Below are 19,573 nucleotides of genomic sequence, written 5' to 3'. Positions count from 1 at the left end.
ACGTTCTACATGGTTTTAGGGCCTTTTTGTGTTTTGAAGAAGGCTAATCTTCAAGGAGGGGGATACAACAACTGGTTTTTAGGGTTACAACAGTCCAGTATCCAGATTTCTCTTAACCCAAATACAAAAGCTGAATATGAAGCATGTTTTAGTCACAGATGATTTAGGAGATTATTATAAATTTTATCATTTTTGCTGGGTCAGTCAAAGTGCTTTATAAATTTTGATAAGTCAGTTACTGGAGCAGCAACTGTGTTAAACCACGTTGCTTTCTCCAGTTATAAAATGACCAACAAACATATTTCCTTTGCCCTGAGAGTTTAAGCTAATTATGAAGAATTTTCTAACTTAGGCCATGGAAAACATACAAAGACAGGAATAAGGCCTGAAATCAAATCTTGAGGCTAAGGTAGCTTACAGCCACTTCAGATTAAACGTGGTTGTGACCGGCCGCTATGGGCTCTTAAATTGACTAAAGGATAACTTAGTTCTTAAAATGAGGTTGAATAATTTAATTCATTGATTTGATGACTAACATTACCCTAGTATTTTCATTACATTGAAACCCAATTAGCATAAGTTAACTATGAGGGGAGGAGGACTGTAGACTCTAACTGCTTCATTGAATGATGGTCTTATTATACTTATAATTTTAGTAAAGCTGACTAGGACGAAAGACTTAGCCACAGATGTGATGAATGTTGATTGTCTGCTCTCAGGTTTTAAATTAGGGGTCCAGCTGATCTCACAGGATATTTTGACAGAGGGCTCGAACTGATTATAGAATATCTATCAATTTCATATAGGAACAGATAGGAGAGCGGGGGGAGAGCATTTCTAGTGTGTAAACCTACACATCTCCCCAAAGACTTTACTCCTCATTGTATAGGAAGTTCCAAGAACTCTCTGAGGGGGTCATGAGAACCTCCTCACTCCCGAGAGGAAACACCTGCTTTCAGGTGTGCTTGTTGACACTCTTAATGTTTTGTTTTAGAATGTCCAGGTTTTTTTCATTTGTTAGTTTTACGTTCCTGTTCCATCAAGCATGGTACACCATGCTACTAAAGATCAAAACTACAACATTATGTAGGAGGGGAAAGAAATTCAGATTTGTGCAACTTGACAGAACCACAAAATCACATTCAGAATGCGCTCTACATCACGATATAACTATACTAATAGTTTTCAAAAAACTTCAATGACAGGTTCAGTTGTCCAGTGTATGACATATAACTGCAAGGGGCTGAATAATCCGATCAAAAGGAAAAGAATTTCATTAATTTTGAATAAGGAGAAACCAGATGTACTATTTATACAAGAAACACATATAAAAACTGCTTCCTCGAGACTTCTTAACATACCTTGGTTTTCCCAACAATTCCAGGCCCCTGGATCCTCTTAAGGCAAGAGGAGTAGCAATACTAATCTCTAAAAATTACCATTTCCAGTTACAAGACTCAATGATAGACCCAATTGGAAGATTTATATTTATAAAAGTATGCACCATGGTCAAAAAATTACTCTTGGATCTATTTACACACCCAATGATCATCAACTTAAGTATAATGAAGAAGTGCTTTCTAAATTACTTGAATTCGGGGAAGGAGAACTAGCTATAGGAGGTGATTTTAGTTTAGCGCCAGACCCTGTATGGAATAAATCTAAATATAAAAGAGCAAGGTAAAATCAAACTTTAAAGATTTTAAAAATGTAAAATCAAACTTTAAAGATTTATTAGAGACCTTAGGACTCTGCGACGCATGGAGAATCTTGCACAGGGGAGAGAGAGACTACACCTTCTATTCTAACTTTCATAAAACTTATTCCCGTATAGATCTTATAATAATCCCGGTGACCCAAGTCTCTAAATTAATGGCAGCAGATATTGGACCAATCATTTGGTCCGACCACGCTTGGGTAATCTGCTCATTGAGCTCACAGGAAAATAAACAGCAATTCTCAGACTGGAAACTGAATAATTCTCTTTTAATGAAGGAAGAGATAATTTCAGAAACAACGAGTATTAAAGATTTTTTTCCTGCATAATGAGAACTGCGGGGTAACATCGCAAGTGGTATGGGACGCATTCAAGGCTGTAATCCGAGGTAAACTAATTTCCATGGCTTCTTACTACAAAAAACAAAAAGAAAAACAGACAGTATTGGAATCCATAGAGAAATTGGAAACCAGGCATAAAAAATTTGGTGGGAGGAAAACATATAAAAAGCTCTTAAGATGAACGCATTAAATTGGAAGTGTTAGAATCACACACGGTGCAAAAAAAAATCTCTTATTCATGAAACAAAACTATTAGGAATCAGGTGCAAGAGCTAGCAAATTACTCGCCAGAAGGGTAGCACAGCGGAAGGCATCTAATCTGATAGATGCAATGAAAGATAAGACAGGAAAAATAAAAACAAAAAATGAAGAGATTTTAGAAATTTTTAAACAATACTACATAGATCCATATACGTCAAACAACCCAGATCATACGTAAATTGAGAAATTTCTAGAGCAGTGCTCCATGAAAAAATTGACATCGGAACACAAATCTTTTTTAGACTCCCCAATATCAGAGGAAGAAACTAAATCAGCTATTAAAAAGCTGAAAAATAATAAAACTCCTGGCAGGGATGAATACACTGCAGAGTTTTATAAAAAAAAAAATCAAGGTATCCTAATAAAACCTATGATGAAAATCTTTAATGAAGCTATTGAGAATGGAAAGATTCCTGATTCATGGAGTGAGGCCTGGATCATTGTATTGCCAAAGGACGGAAAAGAGGCTACTTTGGCATCTTCATACCGCCCAATATCCCTCCTTAACCATGATGCTAAGATATTTACATCATTGCTAGCCACTAGATTTAATCGGTTTATCCATCAGTATAGATCACCAGACCAAACAGGTTTTATCTCAAACAGATTAATTATGGACAATATCAGGAAAACTCTCAATATTATAGAACACTGAGAATAACCACTTAGAGACCGCTATTATTTCATTGGACGTAGAAAAGGCATTCAATCGCCTGGAAAGTCCGTATCTCCATAAATTTTGGCCCAGGCTCATTTAAATTTTGGCCCAGGCTTTTGCCAGACCATCAAGGCATTATATAAATCACCTACGGCATATTTAACAGTAAATAACTTAAAATCAACTGAGTTTAAAATACAAAGAGGCACAAGACAGGGGTGTCCTCTTTTCCCTATTTTATTTGCTCTCTCAATTGAACCCCTAGCTGAAGCTATCAGAACGCATGCAGGAATAGAAGTAATAAAAATTGATGATTCACAGTATAAGATAAGTCTGTTCGCAGATGACATTATTCTATACATAACAAAAATAGAATCTACCTTACCCTGTCTAATGGAAACAATCCAGTCTTTCGGAACTATAGCAGGATATAAGATTAATTACTCAAAATCTAATATCATTACGCTAAACATGTCTGAATAGAACATTTTACAGTTAAAAACAAATCTCCGATTAGACCATCCGCCCCCCAAATGGAAATACTTGGGAGTCACCTTATCAAAAGACATAAATGACATGCATAAATTAAATTATGGCCCATTAATAGCAGATATTAAAAAATCCTTTATGGAGTGGTCTAAGTTGAATTTGTCATGGTTCTCTAGAATTCACTTAGTCAAAATGATTATTTTACCCAAATTTTTGTTTTTCTTTACAACTCTTCCTATTAAAATTGAGGGAAAGGATTTTGTAATATGGCAAAGACTTATTCACACATTTATTTAGAAAGTGAAAAAGGCAAGATTACAGACCTCTACTTTAATAATGCCAACAAGTATAGGTGGTCTGGGGGTGCCTAGCTTGAGGCTATACTATGCAGCGGCTCAACTAAAAAACATAATTAACTACTTAAGCCCTATAGAAAAAGGCTCATGGCCTCAAACAGAACAAGCCTCATGCACCAATATTACCCTGGAGGAATTGGTCTGGCTTGGAGCGCACCAAATACATGGAAAAAATCCAATGTTGCTGAACACCCTAAGGGAGTGGGACAAATATAAAAAATATCTGGTACCAGAGATATCACCAGTAATGACTTTCACTAGAAGCGCACTGTATCCTCCAGGACAAGAGGGAGACAACTATAATATATGGAGGCAACTTCATATAAATAGAATTCAAGATATTATGGAGCGAAAGACAATCCAAAGCAAGACCACATTACAACAAAAGCTTTCCCCCCTGGCACTGTCATGATACCAATTTCTGCAATTGAAACATTTCATCCACACGCCCCAAATCCAACCAAGTTTGCACAGGCCTCCAACACAATTCGAAATAATGGCACGGAATAGGCAAGAGTATCATAAGAGGATTATTGCCAAATTATATAAGATACTTTTGGAAAGTCTCCCACAGACCCCATCTTATATCAGCAAATGGGAAATAGACAATGGGGGGGGCCATCCCAAAAAGAAATGGGAAAAAATTTGGAGAGCTTATCCCTTCAGATCAGTTGCAGTTAATATTAAAGAGCAAGCGTACAAGTTTATGAGCAGGTGGTACATGACGCCTGACAGGCTACATAAGATAAAACAGACATATCCAAATAAATGTTGGAAAGGGTGCGGGGGGGGGGAAGCAGACTTTGCTCACTTTTGGTGGATATGTCCTAGAATCAAAGAATTCTGGGGGGAAATTATTTCTGAAATAGAAAAAATTATTTTGTATAAATTGAACCCGGTACTACCTGATGTATTGTTACATCTACATGATGACCAACATGAAGACATATGTAAGAAGGAGCTTACTTCAATCTTGATTTTGGTAGCACAGAGTCTTTTAGCACTGTTTTGGAAAAAGAAATCCATCCCAACATTGATACAATGGGTACTCCAAAGTGTGAAAGTTAATGATAATGGATAAAATATCATCACAGATCAGAGCCTCGGAGGATGCAAAAGCGAATTCAAACTACTTAAAAAGATGGTTTCCCTTTATTACGTATGTAACGAACAATGACACTCATCAAAATGTGAGTTACTCTAAGTTGGCGTCCATACTTCAAATATGGTCCTCTTATAAACTTTAATTTAGGTATAATGTTGTACTAGGTCTGCCTTTCACCCCTACTGTATTGACTAAGTATACAATATTGTAGAGCAATTATAAATGCACCAAAAATGGAATGAGGAAGTTGATGTTGTTATGTAAACCTATGTTTTGTTATTGTTATGTACGAAAATTAATAAACTTTAAATTTAAAAAAAAAGATCCTTAAGTGTAAGGATGTGTTGCTGGCACCCAAGATCAAGTTAATTCATGCTGTACTATTCTCTACAACAAAGATCTTCTACCTCTTGGGCAAAGACATCAGGAAGAACAGTTGGTTTTTATATGTCGACTTTCTCTACCGCATAAGGAAGAATCAGACTGGCTTACAATCACCTTCCCTTCCCCTCCTCACAACAAACACCCTGTGAGGTAGGATAGACTGAGTTCTAAGAGAGCTGTGACTAGCCCAAGGTCACCCAGCTGGCTTCATGTGGAGGAGTGGGAAAACCAACTGGGTTCACCAGATTAGCGACTGCCGCTCACGTGGAGGAGTGGGGAATCAAACCCAGTTCTCCAGGTTAGAGTCCACTACTCCAAACCACTGCTCTTAACCACTACACCATACTGGAAGGGGGGACTCTTTACAAGGGTACTTACTGTCAAAGCTTGGATTGCCTCCCATTCCTGTGGTGACTGGATTTTATGAGCCAGTAATCTCACGGCTATCTGTGGACTGAAACAAATGAGTAGAAAATTCTCATTTTCCATCTGCTTTTGCAGCTGTCACTGCATAGGCTGCAAGCAGATCTTTAAGGTACGCTCTGCAAATATAAAGGCTAAAAAAGACGAAAGGGGAAGAAAGAATGCTGAGAGTGTCAAGGGTCTGGACCCAGCACAACGATTCCCACTGTTCCAGGCTCCTCTCCCCTCAGCAGCTATTGCTGACAATAGGAAAGAAAATACCAAGACCACATTCACACAGCCCGGATAACCTACAAGAACAGATAGAAAAGTTTATTACAGGATTTGCAGGACCCTCACTGAGTAAGAGCCATGCAAGATGAAGGCTGCAGTGGGGAGGGGGGGAGGAGCAAAACGGTTCTCTTCTTCCTCTTTTGTCTGCTAACTTCTGATCACGCAAGAGGTGGACCAATTTTGCTCCCTTTGTCATTCCCACTGCAGTCCCCCTCCACTTATTTGCCTATTACTCCACATAGATTTTATGACCCCAGGAATAAACTTTCCAGGGCTTGGAAATAGCTGCTGGGAGATCACAGGATGCAACCAAAGATTTTACTTTGGTCCTCCAAAATGATCTACCCAATGACAGTGTTGATTACCAGTTCCCTCTAGAAGGCTTTATGAAATCCTCTTATGAGGCTCATGTTGTAACAGAAAAAAAACCACCCAGCATTCTGTAGCCTTGAAATCTTTCACTGACATCAAATGTTTTGTCCTTACTTTGTTGGGTATGTCAAGCAGATTACCAGCAATCAGGAATGCCTTTGTTTGACTGCTAGCGCAACCCAAAACTTACTATGTAGTCGTGACACAATGTAATTTTCTACCCTTCACTTCCTTGGTAGGTTAAATATAATACTTCTTAGTTTCACAGAAGTGTCAAGGTTCATGACAGTTTATTATGACAATAAGCAAACACTTTTAGAGGCATAAAAACTCGACACAGATGCCAGAGGTTGTGATTACTATGACAGAATGAGCCTTTGGTTCCTTTGTCACAGCGTCTGAAAGTGGTCTGCCTCTTTTACAGTTAGAGCTTTTTTGCTACTTTTTCATGTTTAGAAGATTAAAAAATATTAATGCCTATCAAAATCTATAGTGAATAACTATCCCACTTCTAGCTGGCTCATGAATCATACTAAGTGAAGCACTGAGAACTCCAACTTTCAACTTCTACTGTGAAACCCTGAATGGCTGTTTGCATAGTTTTGAACACATACCCTTCAAGTTCTTTGTTGATCTGATCGCAGAAGCCAATAATGTATTCCCAGTCTTCTTGTCTATTCAGAGGGTTGGTGGCTTTATCTGACAAAATGAAAGAACAAGTGTGTTAAGTCAACACACAAACAAAAGCACCTTGTTTCTCTTGGACAGGATAGTGGCTGAGAATTAGCACACTCTGCCCTTTTCTTTTTTTTTGCTTTCAAAAATAATTTACAGAGTATGTGCTCTGGAAGGAAGGGGGGAACAATGTCTTTCCTTGCTGGGAAACTCCTGTAGAGCCAGAGTTCCCTGGAAAACACCCTGGTAATCAGCTGCCACCACTCAGGAACCTCCTGAGAACATTTAGACTGACCCACAAAGAAAGTACCCTTCTAGTGCAGGACTAGAGCAATAATGAAGTGACAGGGTAGAAACCCTAAAAAATACCTTATAACCAACTATGTAGCATCCATGCAGTCTAGCACATAGGGAAGAGATTCAGAGAAATATCACAGAGAAATAAATGGTACTAAGCAAAGCAAAAAAAAAGTATTAATAAAAGAGAGAGAAAAGGGAAAGTGTTGTTGGATTAAGAAAAGTGGTGGGAAAAGGGCAAATCAAAATACAGGGAAGGCACACAAGATACACTGCACAGAGATTTTCAAATAAAAAACAATAAAGTTGGACTAACTTAGCTAAGTACACGTTAACTAGGCTGTAGCAGGTTTCTCAGAGTATGTGCAGTTAGCTGCAGTAACAAGATACTGGAGGAGCCCTTAACCCCTACCCAACCTCCTGTAGACCAAGTTTCTGCTGAAGACTGAAAACTGAAGACAAAGGCCCAGATGTCCAGATATGTAGCCAATGCATGCAAAGCCCCACCTCTGATGTCAGAGGCTACTGTTACCAATCAGAGAGTTATTAAATATAGTCCCATCCCCATAAAGCATCTGCTAATGGCTCAGAACTTCCATGACAAGTAGGTGGTCTGGCCCAAACCAGACTGTCCTTTGTCCAAAAATTCTTAGCTCTGTTGGGATAGTCTAGTGTGGAATGGAAATAAATGGGTCATCCAAATGTAAAGCCCCAGGTGTCCAAGTTCCCAGATGTTTTAGGTGTTACTCTTGTGCCCTAGTAAGGTTTTAGGGTTTCTGTTACAATGGGAACCCCAAACCCCATGTTCAGAAGGAGGCAAGATCTAAAACCAATTCCTTGGCTTCAATATACTTCAGATCAGTCTCAAATGCGACATGTCATGAAACTGTTTCCAAATCATCTGAGTATGAAGAGCATATTATAAAAATGACCTCCAGAAATATTGTCGAAGGCTTTCACGGTCAGAGTTCATCGGTTCTTGTGGGTTATCCGGGCTGTGTAACCGTGGTCTTGGAATTTTCTTTCCTGACGTTTCGCCAGCAGCTGTGGCAGGCATCTTCAGAGGAGTAACACTGAAGGACAGTGTCTCCTTCAGTGTTACTCCTCTGAAGATGCCTGCCACAGCTGCTGGCGAAACGTCAGGAAAGAAAATACCAAGACCACGGTCACACAGCCCGGATAGCCTACAAGAACCGATGAACTCTGACCATGAAAGCCTTCGACAACAATTAAATTAATAATAAAACCAAGACAATAAAAAGGAATAGCCATACATCTGGACCATAAATAAAGTGCACACAACAGGGTAAGGAATATAATGCGGCATGCCCAAGGCACCCTAAGCTACTACTATATATTTAAATACATACATCCCAGGCATCATACCCTCCCCTATATATTACTCTTCTTACACACTTGACACTGAGAGACACTGTCCTTCAGTGTTACTCCTCTGAAGATGCCTGCCACAGCTGCTGGCGAAACGTCAGGAAAGAAAATACCAAGACCACGGTTACACAGCCCGGATAACCCACAAGAACCAATGACCTCCAGAAAGTTAAGCAAATATTCATTCATCACCTTCCATTTGCTATTTTGTTCCATGTCTGCCAATTTCCCCAGGAATGAGCTGTAGATACATAGTCAGTTTTATTCATGGAACACTGCTCATAGAATAGTCAAAGTGCAGAAGCACTTGAAAACACTCAACCATCTTAAACAGTTTGTAATATTGCAAGGATCAAAACAGCACTTTGCAGCCACTTAATAACCAAGGGAGCAAACCATCCCAAATTAAGAACTTTTGTCCCTTTAATTTGAATGGAACAACAGCGCTTAGTTTTGGATGATTCACCTCCAGTGGTTAGCTTGCCGACTCCAGGACATCTGTATTGTCATATAAATGACAATGAAGGTGCTTGCCTATAAAAAAATTCCTGCCACAACAAAGAAACTAATTTATCTCTAAAGTGCCATAGCATTTCTGGTCTCTTCTTGCTGTTTTACTTTTGGATTACTAGAAAACCTACACATTAAAGCACCCTTGGAATTTGAGTGTCAGACAGCTCTTAAATCTTTGGAATTTCTGGGCCTTGTTCTTGTAGCACAATATTTCAGGTTTTCTACCTTTTCATATCACTTCATCTGCCAAGGAATGCCTATGTGTCTGCCATGAAAGTCTTGCACACTGCAGAGTACTCAGGGGGCAGGTTCTCAGCCTGTGTGGAGCACAGGTCAAGACTCATATGCTTCATTGTGGCCCCCTGGAACTGGGATTGTGTCCTAGGGCACATCCTATGTTCATTTGTAGCTGCAGATAGCAAGAGAAGATCAATTGCACTGGGCAAGTTATCTTTCAGGGAAGCTGTAAAATATTACTGATCCTCTCATTATTGAGCCCCTGAGAGCCAGTGTGGTGTAGTGGTTAAGAGCGGTGGTTTGGGGTGGTGGACTCTGATCTGGAGAACCTGGTTTGATTCCCCACTCCTACACATGAGCAGTGGAGGCTAATCTAGTGAACTGGATTTGTTTCCCCACTCCTACACATGAAGCCAGCTGGGTGACCTCTGGCAAGTCACACTCTCTCGGCCTCACCTACCTCACAGGGTATCTGTTGTGGGGAGGGGAAGGTGATTGTGAGCCGGTTTGAGTCTCCCTTAAGTGGCAGAGAAAGTCGGCATATAAAAACCAACTCTTCTTCTGATAATCTTTTGGGGGAATCATAAAATTCTCTCGAACATAGATTATACTCTTGTTTGGTAGCTGGCACTGCTGTATTCACTGGAGGAGTTTCTATTTCTCACTGGAAACAAGAATCAAACTTCATTATTCCAAGGCCTGCCTTTCATAGATTTTGTAAGCAGCAATTGTGGAACCCAAGGTATCAACAAAGATTTGTCATTCACTTGTTCTACACAGATCAGCATAGAAGCTGATTAAACCTGCTTTTTACAGAACTGACCAAGAATGTCACAGAATGAAAGACTGTTCATTCTTTGGGCAGAACAACACACCTCTGGGTTATATTACAAAGACAACAAATGCAATCAAGGTAATCATCACAGCTAAGAAGAACAGAGAAGGAAAAGAAAAATCTTACCAGACAAACGAAAACGCAGACTGCCAAACTGTCTGAATAACTTAACTTTGTGAACATATATGCATAAAAAAATCGGCTGATTGCAGCCTAGCATGTTTTTTTTTATTAGCATCCCCAGGGTCTAATGATCTGTTTACAGATTTGCAAAGCAAGGTTGTTTGCCTAGGTTTAAGGAGACCAGGGTTCAAATCCCTACTCAGCAATGAAGCTCACTGGATGCCCTTGGCCAGATATTATCTCTCAGCGTAATATACCTCAAATACATAAAAAAGGAACGAAGTAAGTATATTTGTCACTCTGAGCTCCTGGAGGAAGGCTGAGCTAAAAAAAATGAAATAAATAAATAAAAAATACTCAGGATCTTCTAACATTTAAGGCACAATTAATCTAAATTAAATAATTCTGAATTAAAATCTTCTTTAAAAGTTAAGAACTGCCAGGTTGGTCCAGCAATTAGGAGGTGTGAGGTGGACCATCAGAAAATATCAAGTAGTCCACCAGTAAAATGCAGTCTACTTTCTGCCTCTAGAAACTTCACAAACATCCCTAATATTCCAGGGATAATAAATAAAAGTTATCAGCTGATACGTTTTTGTATTAGCCTACCCTTTCACACATATGGATCTTATTTGTGATCTTACACTTTTAAAAAAACTGTTCCATTTGGTGACTTCACAACTGTTTTAGTATGTACTGCCGTGGCCATTGTTCATGCACATACAAATGTAAATGAAGACCCCATACTGCTATAATTCTCACATCACTTCTGTACATCCTTCTATGACTCTGTAATATCACCCAGATACTGTTTACAGTTTCTGACATTAGTGTTCTGCATTCACCCATATACAACATCAAATATACTTCACAAAGGTTTACTACCCTACTTATTTTCTAGATCCGTTTCAATCTGGCTTTAGGTCAAGATTTGGAATACAGACTTCTTTGGCCACCTTGGTTGATAACCTACCAAGAACTAGATGGGGGAGTGTGACGCTGATAGTTCTGCTAGATCTCTCAGTGACATCTGATACCATTGACCATGGTATCCTACTGTACTGCCTCTTGGAGCTGGGACTAAGGGCCACTGTGTTCCAGTGGTCTGAGTCCTATCTGGGAGGCTAGTCCCAGAGGGTGGTGCTGGGGGATTCCTGCTCTGCCCCATGGCCATTGGCCTTCGGGATTCCTCAGGGTTTGGTCTTATCTCACATGCTATTTAATATCTACATGAAGCCACTGGGAGAGGTCCTCAGGAAGTTTGGATTGTGATGCAAACAACATTATCTTTATTTCAGTAAGACTTTTGATAAGGTTCCACATAATATTTTTGTTGACAAGTTAGTAAAATGTGGTTTGGATCCTATTACTAAAACTATAAAATCAATATTAAACATTCACAAATCAGTAGGGTTGCCAGGTCCCTCTTCACCACCGGTGGGAGGTTTTTGGAGCGGAGCCTGAGAAAGGCGGGGTTTGGGGAGGGGCTTCAATGCCATAGAGTCCAATTGCCAAAGTGGCCATTTTCTCCAGGAGAATTGGTCTCTGTTGCCTGGAAATCAGTTGAATTAGCAGGAGATCTCCAGCTAATACCTGGGGGTTGGCAACTCTACAAATCAATCAACAGAAGAGAATTATACTCAGAGTGCCTGGCCTACTTACATGCTTGCCATGATAGAAGAGATACACTGCAAAAAAAAAGAAAGAAAGAAAGAAAGAAAAGCCAAAGGCAGCTACATGTTTCTTCCCAGTTCTTCTGCCCCAACCCTTTGGAGATTTCCTTCCTATGCACTTACACAAACAAAGGTCAGGAAAACTACTTTAGGAAATCCTGTTCTTTGTAGCACAAGTGAGATTCCAAGATCAGACCTTGTTTACTCATATTTACTGTGTTTCCAAACACAAAGCAGTGTATATTTAACAAGTATTTTTTTAAAAGTCAAGATTCTCATCAAAATAATCCACAATTCTACTTCTATACATTACTCAAATGTACATATATTTGATTATTTAGCATAAATTATTCTGCAATACTTCATGAGAAATATCAAAGAATTATGTAGACCAATGAAACCCTGCCCCAACTGTCCACTAACTTTCAAACTTATCTTTGCAGCCTTAAAGATAAGAAACCTGTTTTTGAAAAAAGTTGAGATTTTCAGGATATTCCATTCTGCACTGTAAGTGCAGTGAGACCAGGGATTCGGCATAGACTTTCCCATTTAGCCTCATTTCAACATAGGGGGTTACCGCACTTTGTATTCCCAGCGATGTATTAAGAGTTTGAAAATCTTATAAAAACATCGCTTTAAAAGGATTTTTGGATACCACGGCTTATAAATGGTTAGAAGACGTCTTCACAGCTAAAGGGGCCTAACGAAGTGCGAACAGTATTTTTATAACGTTTTCAAACTCTTAATACATCGCTGGGAATACAAGTGCGGTAACCCCCATAGTCATCACAATGTAGCCTGATGCAAACTATGCTCCTACTAATCAAATTGCTTTGAATATCCTACAGGCAATGTAGAAAAATGAAGTCCTTAACCTTTTTGAGCCCGTGGGCACCTTGGGAATTCTGACACAGGGTGGTGGGTGCAACCACAAAAGGGCTGTTGCAGGAGACGGAGCCACACACACAGAGGAGCCCCAAGGGAAAAGAAAAAGGGCGTAATTGTAAACAATACACCGGGAAAGAGGAATGACTTCTGTTGTCCCTGAAACAACATTATTTCTATATGCCAGGCTAATTGGATCTCCAGTGGCCAACCAGAAGCCCTCCTGGCCAAGTGCTCAATGCGGTCCCACCCACTTTCTAACAACTCTTGGTGAGTGCCAGGAAAAGGGGCTGGTGGGTGCCATGGCACCCACAGGTACCATGTTGGGGACCCCGGTGCTAGGGACACTAATATACTTCTAGCAGTTCTATCAGCCTGGCCCCAGAGATAATGTGTTTTGGTCATACAGTTCTTTCATGTTTATTGGTTCAAATATAATTGTAATATCTGGGAAGAAATCAGATGGGGGGTGTTTAAGAGGGGGGCATTCATGTCTTCTCTGCTATAATATTTATTCCCATACTAGAAAGATTGCACTGCCGGGGCTAAGATCACCTTTCTCCAATGTGGCTCCCACTGATACTTCCCTTGGCAACTGCTGAACTTTATGGAAAGTGGGCAGGGCCATTGTAAGGCAGACATTCAACTCTTGAGTACCTCCTTGTCGAAGTCTGATTGATACTTGCCACAAAGCCAACCACAGAGCGCTTTCCTCTGCTAAGGTCATGATACACATCCATTCCAATCACCATAATTGTTCCAAAGGGATGTCTACACCCCCAGAGTTCTCCTCCCGGCTTGCAGTTGAACTGCGGCAGAACTTTCTGCGCTATGCTCCTAAGTTGGTTGAGATGGGTTGTGATGGTTCGAGCATTAATAACCTGAGAAGGGACTGGTGCCCACACACAGTACAGCTTTTTCATTGCTCCATGCAAGTAATCTCTGTTCCCAGTGATGATACAAACTACCAACTGTACTGTACCCTCAGTACTCAGCACTGATTTGATGGCCTTGGCATAGGCCTCTATTTGGTCATTGTTCAATTCTCTCCAAACAGGTGGGGTTAACTGAATACCCATATTCAAATAAAAGGGTTTCCCACAGCTGCAACATCAGCTGGTCACTGGAAGATCAGGAGGGCTGATAAGCACCTGGGGTTTCCCATAGTCAATGCATACTTCCATTCCCCTTTCAGGTGCGAGGAGGGAGGTATTTGACTCCTCCTCTTGCAGTAGCCATTTTTTGTTTTGTTCTGTCTCCTGCGGCAGCAATGTTGAGGTTGTGCTCACCACTGCCCCTCAAAATTCCAAAGGTGCCCCCAGGCTCAAAATGTCTGGGGACCCCTGGTCAAGATCATCACTAATTGCACTGGTTATGTTCCCACCCCAAAACACACAAAGACACTGATAATTGCCAGTTCACTTCCACAAAGTTTCTACAGACCCTTTGACTGACACGAACCTGTAAATTGCTGTACTAAACCAATGTACAATTCTGTCACAATGTACAAATGTTGTACTAAACCAATGTACAATTCTGTCACAGGGTAGTCCCAAAATGTTTGATATGAAAACATCACACCACTTCCAATAGTAGTTTAACAATGCATTATGTGTAAAACGCCCCTTTGCTGCCTCGAATCCTGAAACATTAACGAAGCTACGTTCAGATATACTTTCCATATAAACCAAGGACAACTATTCATTCATATGTTGAACATTTATGGAATAGGAAACAGGAACTGATGATTTAAAACAAAACCTCCCTGATGAAAGAGGGGGAAATGATAACAAACATCTTGAAATGGACTATTCTTGAGCAAGGTGATTGAACGAGTGGTGGCTGACCAACTTTAGAGATTTCTTAATGAAGCCGACTGTTTAGATCTGTTCCAATATGATTCCAGGCCTGTTTATGTGACTGAATTGGTCTTGGTCACCCTGGTGGATGACATTCAGCATGAGATGGACAGGGGGAGTGCAACCCTGTTAATTCTCCGGGACCTCTTGGCAGCTTTTGATACCATCAATCATGGTAACCCTTTGGATCACCTTTTGGGACTAAGAGGATCTTTTCTGTGGTTCTACCTCGAGGGTAGGTTTCAGATTGTGGTGCTGGAGGACTGCAGCTCTGACCCTTGGTCTTTGGCTTACAGGGTTCCCCAAGGTTCCATATTGTTCCCCACGCTTTTTGACATCTGTGTAAAGCCACTGGGAGAGGTTATCTGGAGATCTGGGCTGAGCTGCCATCAATACATAGGTGACACTCAGCTCGATCTTGTGCTACCAGCAGATCCCAGGGAGGCTGTGGAAACTGTGAACAGCTGGTACAGAATACTTCAGCCAGAGTACTGGCTGGAGTGGGTCATAGGGACCGTATCACTCCAGTCTTGTTCCACCTACACTGGCTTCGAGTTTGCTCCTGGGCTCAATTCAAGGTGCTGGTATTGACCTTTAAAGCCCTGTAAGGACTGGGACCAACATACCTTAAGGATTGCCTTCTCCCATAGAAACCTACCCACGAACTCTGGTCATCCTCAGAGGCTCTGCTTCAGTTGCTCCCACCATCAAAGGTTAGATGGGTGGCAACCCAAGAAAGGGCTTTTTCCGTTGTGGCACCAAAATTTTTAAACTCCCTCCCCAGGGGGATTTGTCTGGCTCAATCTACTGGTGTCTTTCACCAGCAGGTGAAGACTTTTTTTGTATCATTTGGCATATTGCCAATTGGCCCTCCTACTGTTGTTTATGTGTTTTTAAAGTGGTGGCTGTGAGTAGCAAGTCTTCAGTAAGAAAAGGATGACAGAGATCTGATTTAAAAGGAATACAGAGTTTACTGAGGGATTTGGTACAATAAGGGGGGGACTTATCTTAAGCAAATGCCAAACCAAGGCATAAACACATTCCTTATCCTAGTTAATATAGAAACAACTTACAAATATTCAGCAGAGCTACTCCAATCTGGAGCCGGAGTTAATCTTAGAGCTAAAGGCAAGGAAAATGTGGAATAGTGGTTTGGAAAATAGGGGGGGGGGATAGATCAGGGGGAGAGCAAAGATTACTTGACCTATTCTGCAAAGAAATGAGATGGGAGGAGGAATCCAGTGTGTGTTGGAAGTCTGCTGCAATTCAGTTGGTATCCAGGATCAGAGAGATTCTCTTTCCTGATTCTAAAGCCAAGTTGTGTGTGTGTTAAAGTGCTGCCAAGTCTCTTCTGGCTCATGGCGGCCCTATGAATCAATGTTCTCCAAAATGTCCTATCTTTAACAGCCTTGCTCAAGTCTTGCAAATTGAGGGCCGTGGCTTCCTTTATAGAGTCAATCTATCTCTTGCTTGGTCTTCCTCTTTTCCTGCTGCCTTCAACTTTTATTAGCATGATTGTCTTTTCCAATGACTCTTGTCTTCTCATAATGTGACCCAAGTACGACAGCCTCAGTTTAGTCATTTCACCTTCTAGTGTCAGTTCAGGCTTGACTTGATCTATAACCCACTGATTTGTATTTTTGGCAGTCCATGGTAGCCGTAACATTCTCCTCTAACACCACATTTCAAAGGAATCTACTTTCTTCCTATCAACTTTCTTCAAGTTTTTGGCCCATAGCCTAAAATGGGTTCTTTTCCAAAACAAAAGATTACAACAGAGGATAAAGGAATACTTGAGAGTAATCAAGAGAAGACTATAGAACTGACTAAACGGCATCAGGACGGGCAGCTATTGATTGAATTATGAAGAAGAAAAAGAGTTGGTTTTTACATGCTGACTTTCTCTACCACTTAAGGAAGAATCAAACCTGCTTACCATCTCCTTCCCTTCCCCTCCCCACAACAGACACCCTGTGAGGTAGGTGGGGCTGAGAGAGTGTGACTAGCCAAAGGTCACCCAGCTGGCTTCATGTGGAGGAGTGGGGAAACAAGTCCAGTTCATCAGATTAACCTCCGTCGCTCATGTGGAGTAGTGGGGAATCAAACCCGGTTCTCCAGATCAGAGTCCATTGCTGCTTCAGGATTACAAAAGCTGAAGATATTAAATTGAGTCATGTATTGGGTAGGAGCTTTGGGGACAATAGGAAGCTTTGAATCAGAGATTCCAGACTGTCACAGGGCACTTAACCTCTGAATTGGATTAACAGTCAGTGATTGCATATCATGTAAAAGATGATACAGGGAGAGACATCTTTGTCTTCTTATCTGGTGTGGCTTGATTACTGTTGGCACACCCTGATTTCTCCCAACAAGGCTTCCTTGGAAGCAGTTGCTGTGGTTGTCGTCCCAGGATGCTCTGCTGAGTTCACCGCTGCACAGCTCCCTGTGACACACAAGCATGGCAGTTGCTCCCCATGTTTGGTGTGTGCCTCGAGGGACTTGCTCACGGTGTTACTCCACCAATACATCCATTCAGGCTGGGAGGGAGGGCGTGCAGATAAAAGGGGAGCTGGCAACAACTACCGAAAGGGGACTTGCGCCGTGTGTATCTCAGTCCCCAGCTCTGTATTAATATTTCCCTATGAGCTGAATTTCAGAGCTTCTCAGTTTAAAACATTGCTGTTTCTAGGTTTCACAACCTTAAAACTCTGCTCTTCAAATCAGCAGGGCTATGGCAGTGATTTTGAGAGCCAGCATGGTGCAGTGATTAAGGTGTCGGACAAGGTTCAAATCCCCACTCGCGTCATGGAAGTTTGCTGGGTGACCTTGGGCCGTGTATGTGCTCTAGTTTAATTTTTAGTAATAAAGCTTCTTTCCTCTTTAAGCAGAATGGGTCTGAAATCTCACCCACATGCTAAGACTGCTCTTACACGCTAAAGGACAATGTATCCAAGGGGGGAGCCATGGTAATTGGGAGCTCCACCCTTTGTACTTGCTCAGAGGCAGCCTTACTAGAGCATCCCAAGGCACTGGTTACTCAGAGGCCAGGTTTTATATCTTGCGGTGGTGGCAAGAAGAGGAAACATGATTTTACATGCAAGCAAACACGCATGTGAGAACACACAGATCCAGTATGGGAATGTGACATATATTACCATTACCAAAGGCCAACAGTAGTACAGCTTAGTTGTATCTTTTGTTAGCTTTACATCTTGCTTCTGCTGGAGAACTAGAATACCAGTTTTTGACTTTCAAATAGTTAGTCCTGAATATGAAATTCTTTGAAACTCAAGGCTCGGATTTTCTTTCACCAGGAGATAGTAGTCCATAAAACAGTATTGCTGTTGTACTATGTGCCAGTTGTATTCTGTTCAATGCAACAACATTGTTTTAACAAACGTTCTTTTTTTTTTTTTTTTAAGGATCATATACAGTATCTGTCCTTGCAGCAAAATCTTAGAGGTGCTTACTATGGTATAATGGCTAAAGGACTATGCACCAGGAAGTTTCTGGTTGAACTCTCACTTCTTCCATGAATTCACTTAGGCAAGCTATTTCTCTCAGCCCCAGTTGGTCACATGCAATATGTGGTAATGACAACCTACTTTACAAGATTGCTGTAAAGAGTACTGGCATCATGTGTGTAAAACACTCAGAATGGTAAAAGAAAAAAGCTTGTGTGTGATATTTATTTTAGCAAAAGCAATAATTTGTTTTTGTCTTTTATAATGTAAAACATTAATTGTAGAGCCTTGTAGATCCAATATGAACTAAATATAGTTCACCCTGAAAACCTACAAATGCAAATCAGCTAGGAGAGTTCTTTATAGCAAGGGAACCAGTTGTTTATAATGCAATTATCATCTTCTAAGGCCAATGCATAACTATATTTAGGATTGCACTATTAGAGAAGGAAGACAACACAGAATTTCATGACCTTCCTCCTTTTAGAAATGAATCACTGGTTAATGGAGCCAGACTTCAGACTGTCTGTGTCCACTGCAACTCTGGATTTCTGCTTAGATATCTCAGTCTCAACGCACTGCTCATTCAAGTGCACAACAGTTTGCTGAATCTGTATTGGAGAAGGAGCTCATTTTGTTGCAATGGGTAAAGGCCTATCTTCTACCGCCATGAAGCAACCTAGGAAATCTTACTTTGGTATATTTTTATCTGGAAGCACTTAGGAACTGTAGATTGCACTTTGAAATGGGAGGGTGGGCACAAAATGAGCAAGATGAAAGAATCAGATAGTAGAGAGAAAACAATAATCAATTGGGTAGATGAAGAGACCCAGGAAACACAGGGATGGGTCCCATTCAGATATTTCTCAGTCTTTCAGAAACTGCAACATTTCCCCACATAAATTAAATTGGGGGACAGTGGAAGGACAAACAGGACAGGAAATGATCAAAAGCAAGAGAGATTCACTAAGATATCATGATACTATACTATGCAGGAGCCTGTCAGGAAACAAAGAATAGCTTATCTTGACAAAAATGATACTGGGAACACAACTGAAATAGTCTGTAAGCATAGCATCTATGTGCCTGTGTGGACATTATGGTCCTCCTGCTAGGGTCTGCCTTCTTCTCTCCTTGAGTGAGAACAGCCACAGCCCAGGGGAGAATTTTTTGGAGCAGCAACTCTGTCTCTACAGAACAAGCTGCCAAATGATGTGAGGACCGTACCTTCTCTTTTTAAATTT

At 40.8% G+C, this 19,573-nt stretch overlaps 1 protein-coding gene across 1 annotated transcript in view; it reads right to left on the bottom strand.

Moving 5' to 3' along the window:
- GGA3 (golgi associated, gamma adaptin ear containing, ARF binding protein 3) overlaps positions 1 to 19,573 on the bottom strand; it is a 42,667-nt gene that overhangs the window by 21,356 nt on the left and 1,738 nt on the right. Inside the window, exons 2-3 of the mRNA XM_056857590.1 lie at positions 6,994 to 7,078; positions 5,690 to 5,765 (exon numbers count right to left, since the gene is read on the bottom strand). Coding sequence (XP_056713568.1) covers positions 5,690 to 5,765; positions 6,994 to 7,078 — 161 coding nt within the window. The remainder of the gene's footprint in view (positions 1 to 5,689; positions 5,766 to 6,993; positions 7,079 to 19,573) is intronic.

This window comes from Euleptes europaea, chromosome 1 (assembly GCF_029931775.1).
Source record: "Euleptes europaea isolate rEulEur1 chromosome 1, rEulEur1.hap1, whole genome shotgun sequence".
Taxonomy (NCBI): Eukaryota; Metazoa; Chordata; class Lepidosauria; order Squamata; family Sphaerodactylidae; genus Euleptes; species Euleptes europaea.
This window is presented reverse-complemented; position numbering and strand designations above follow the sequence as displayed.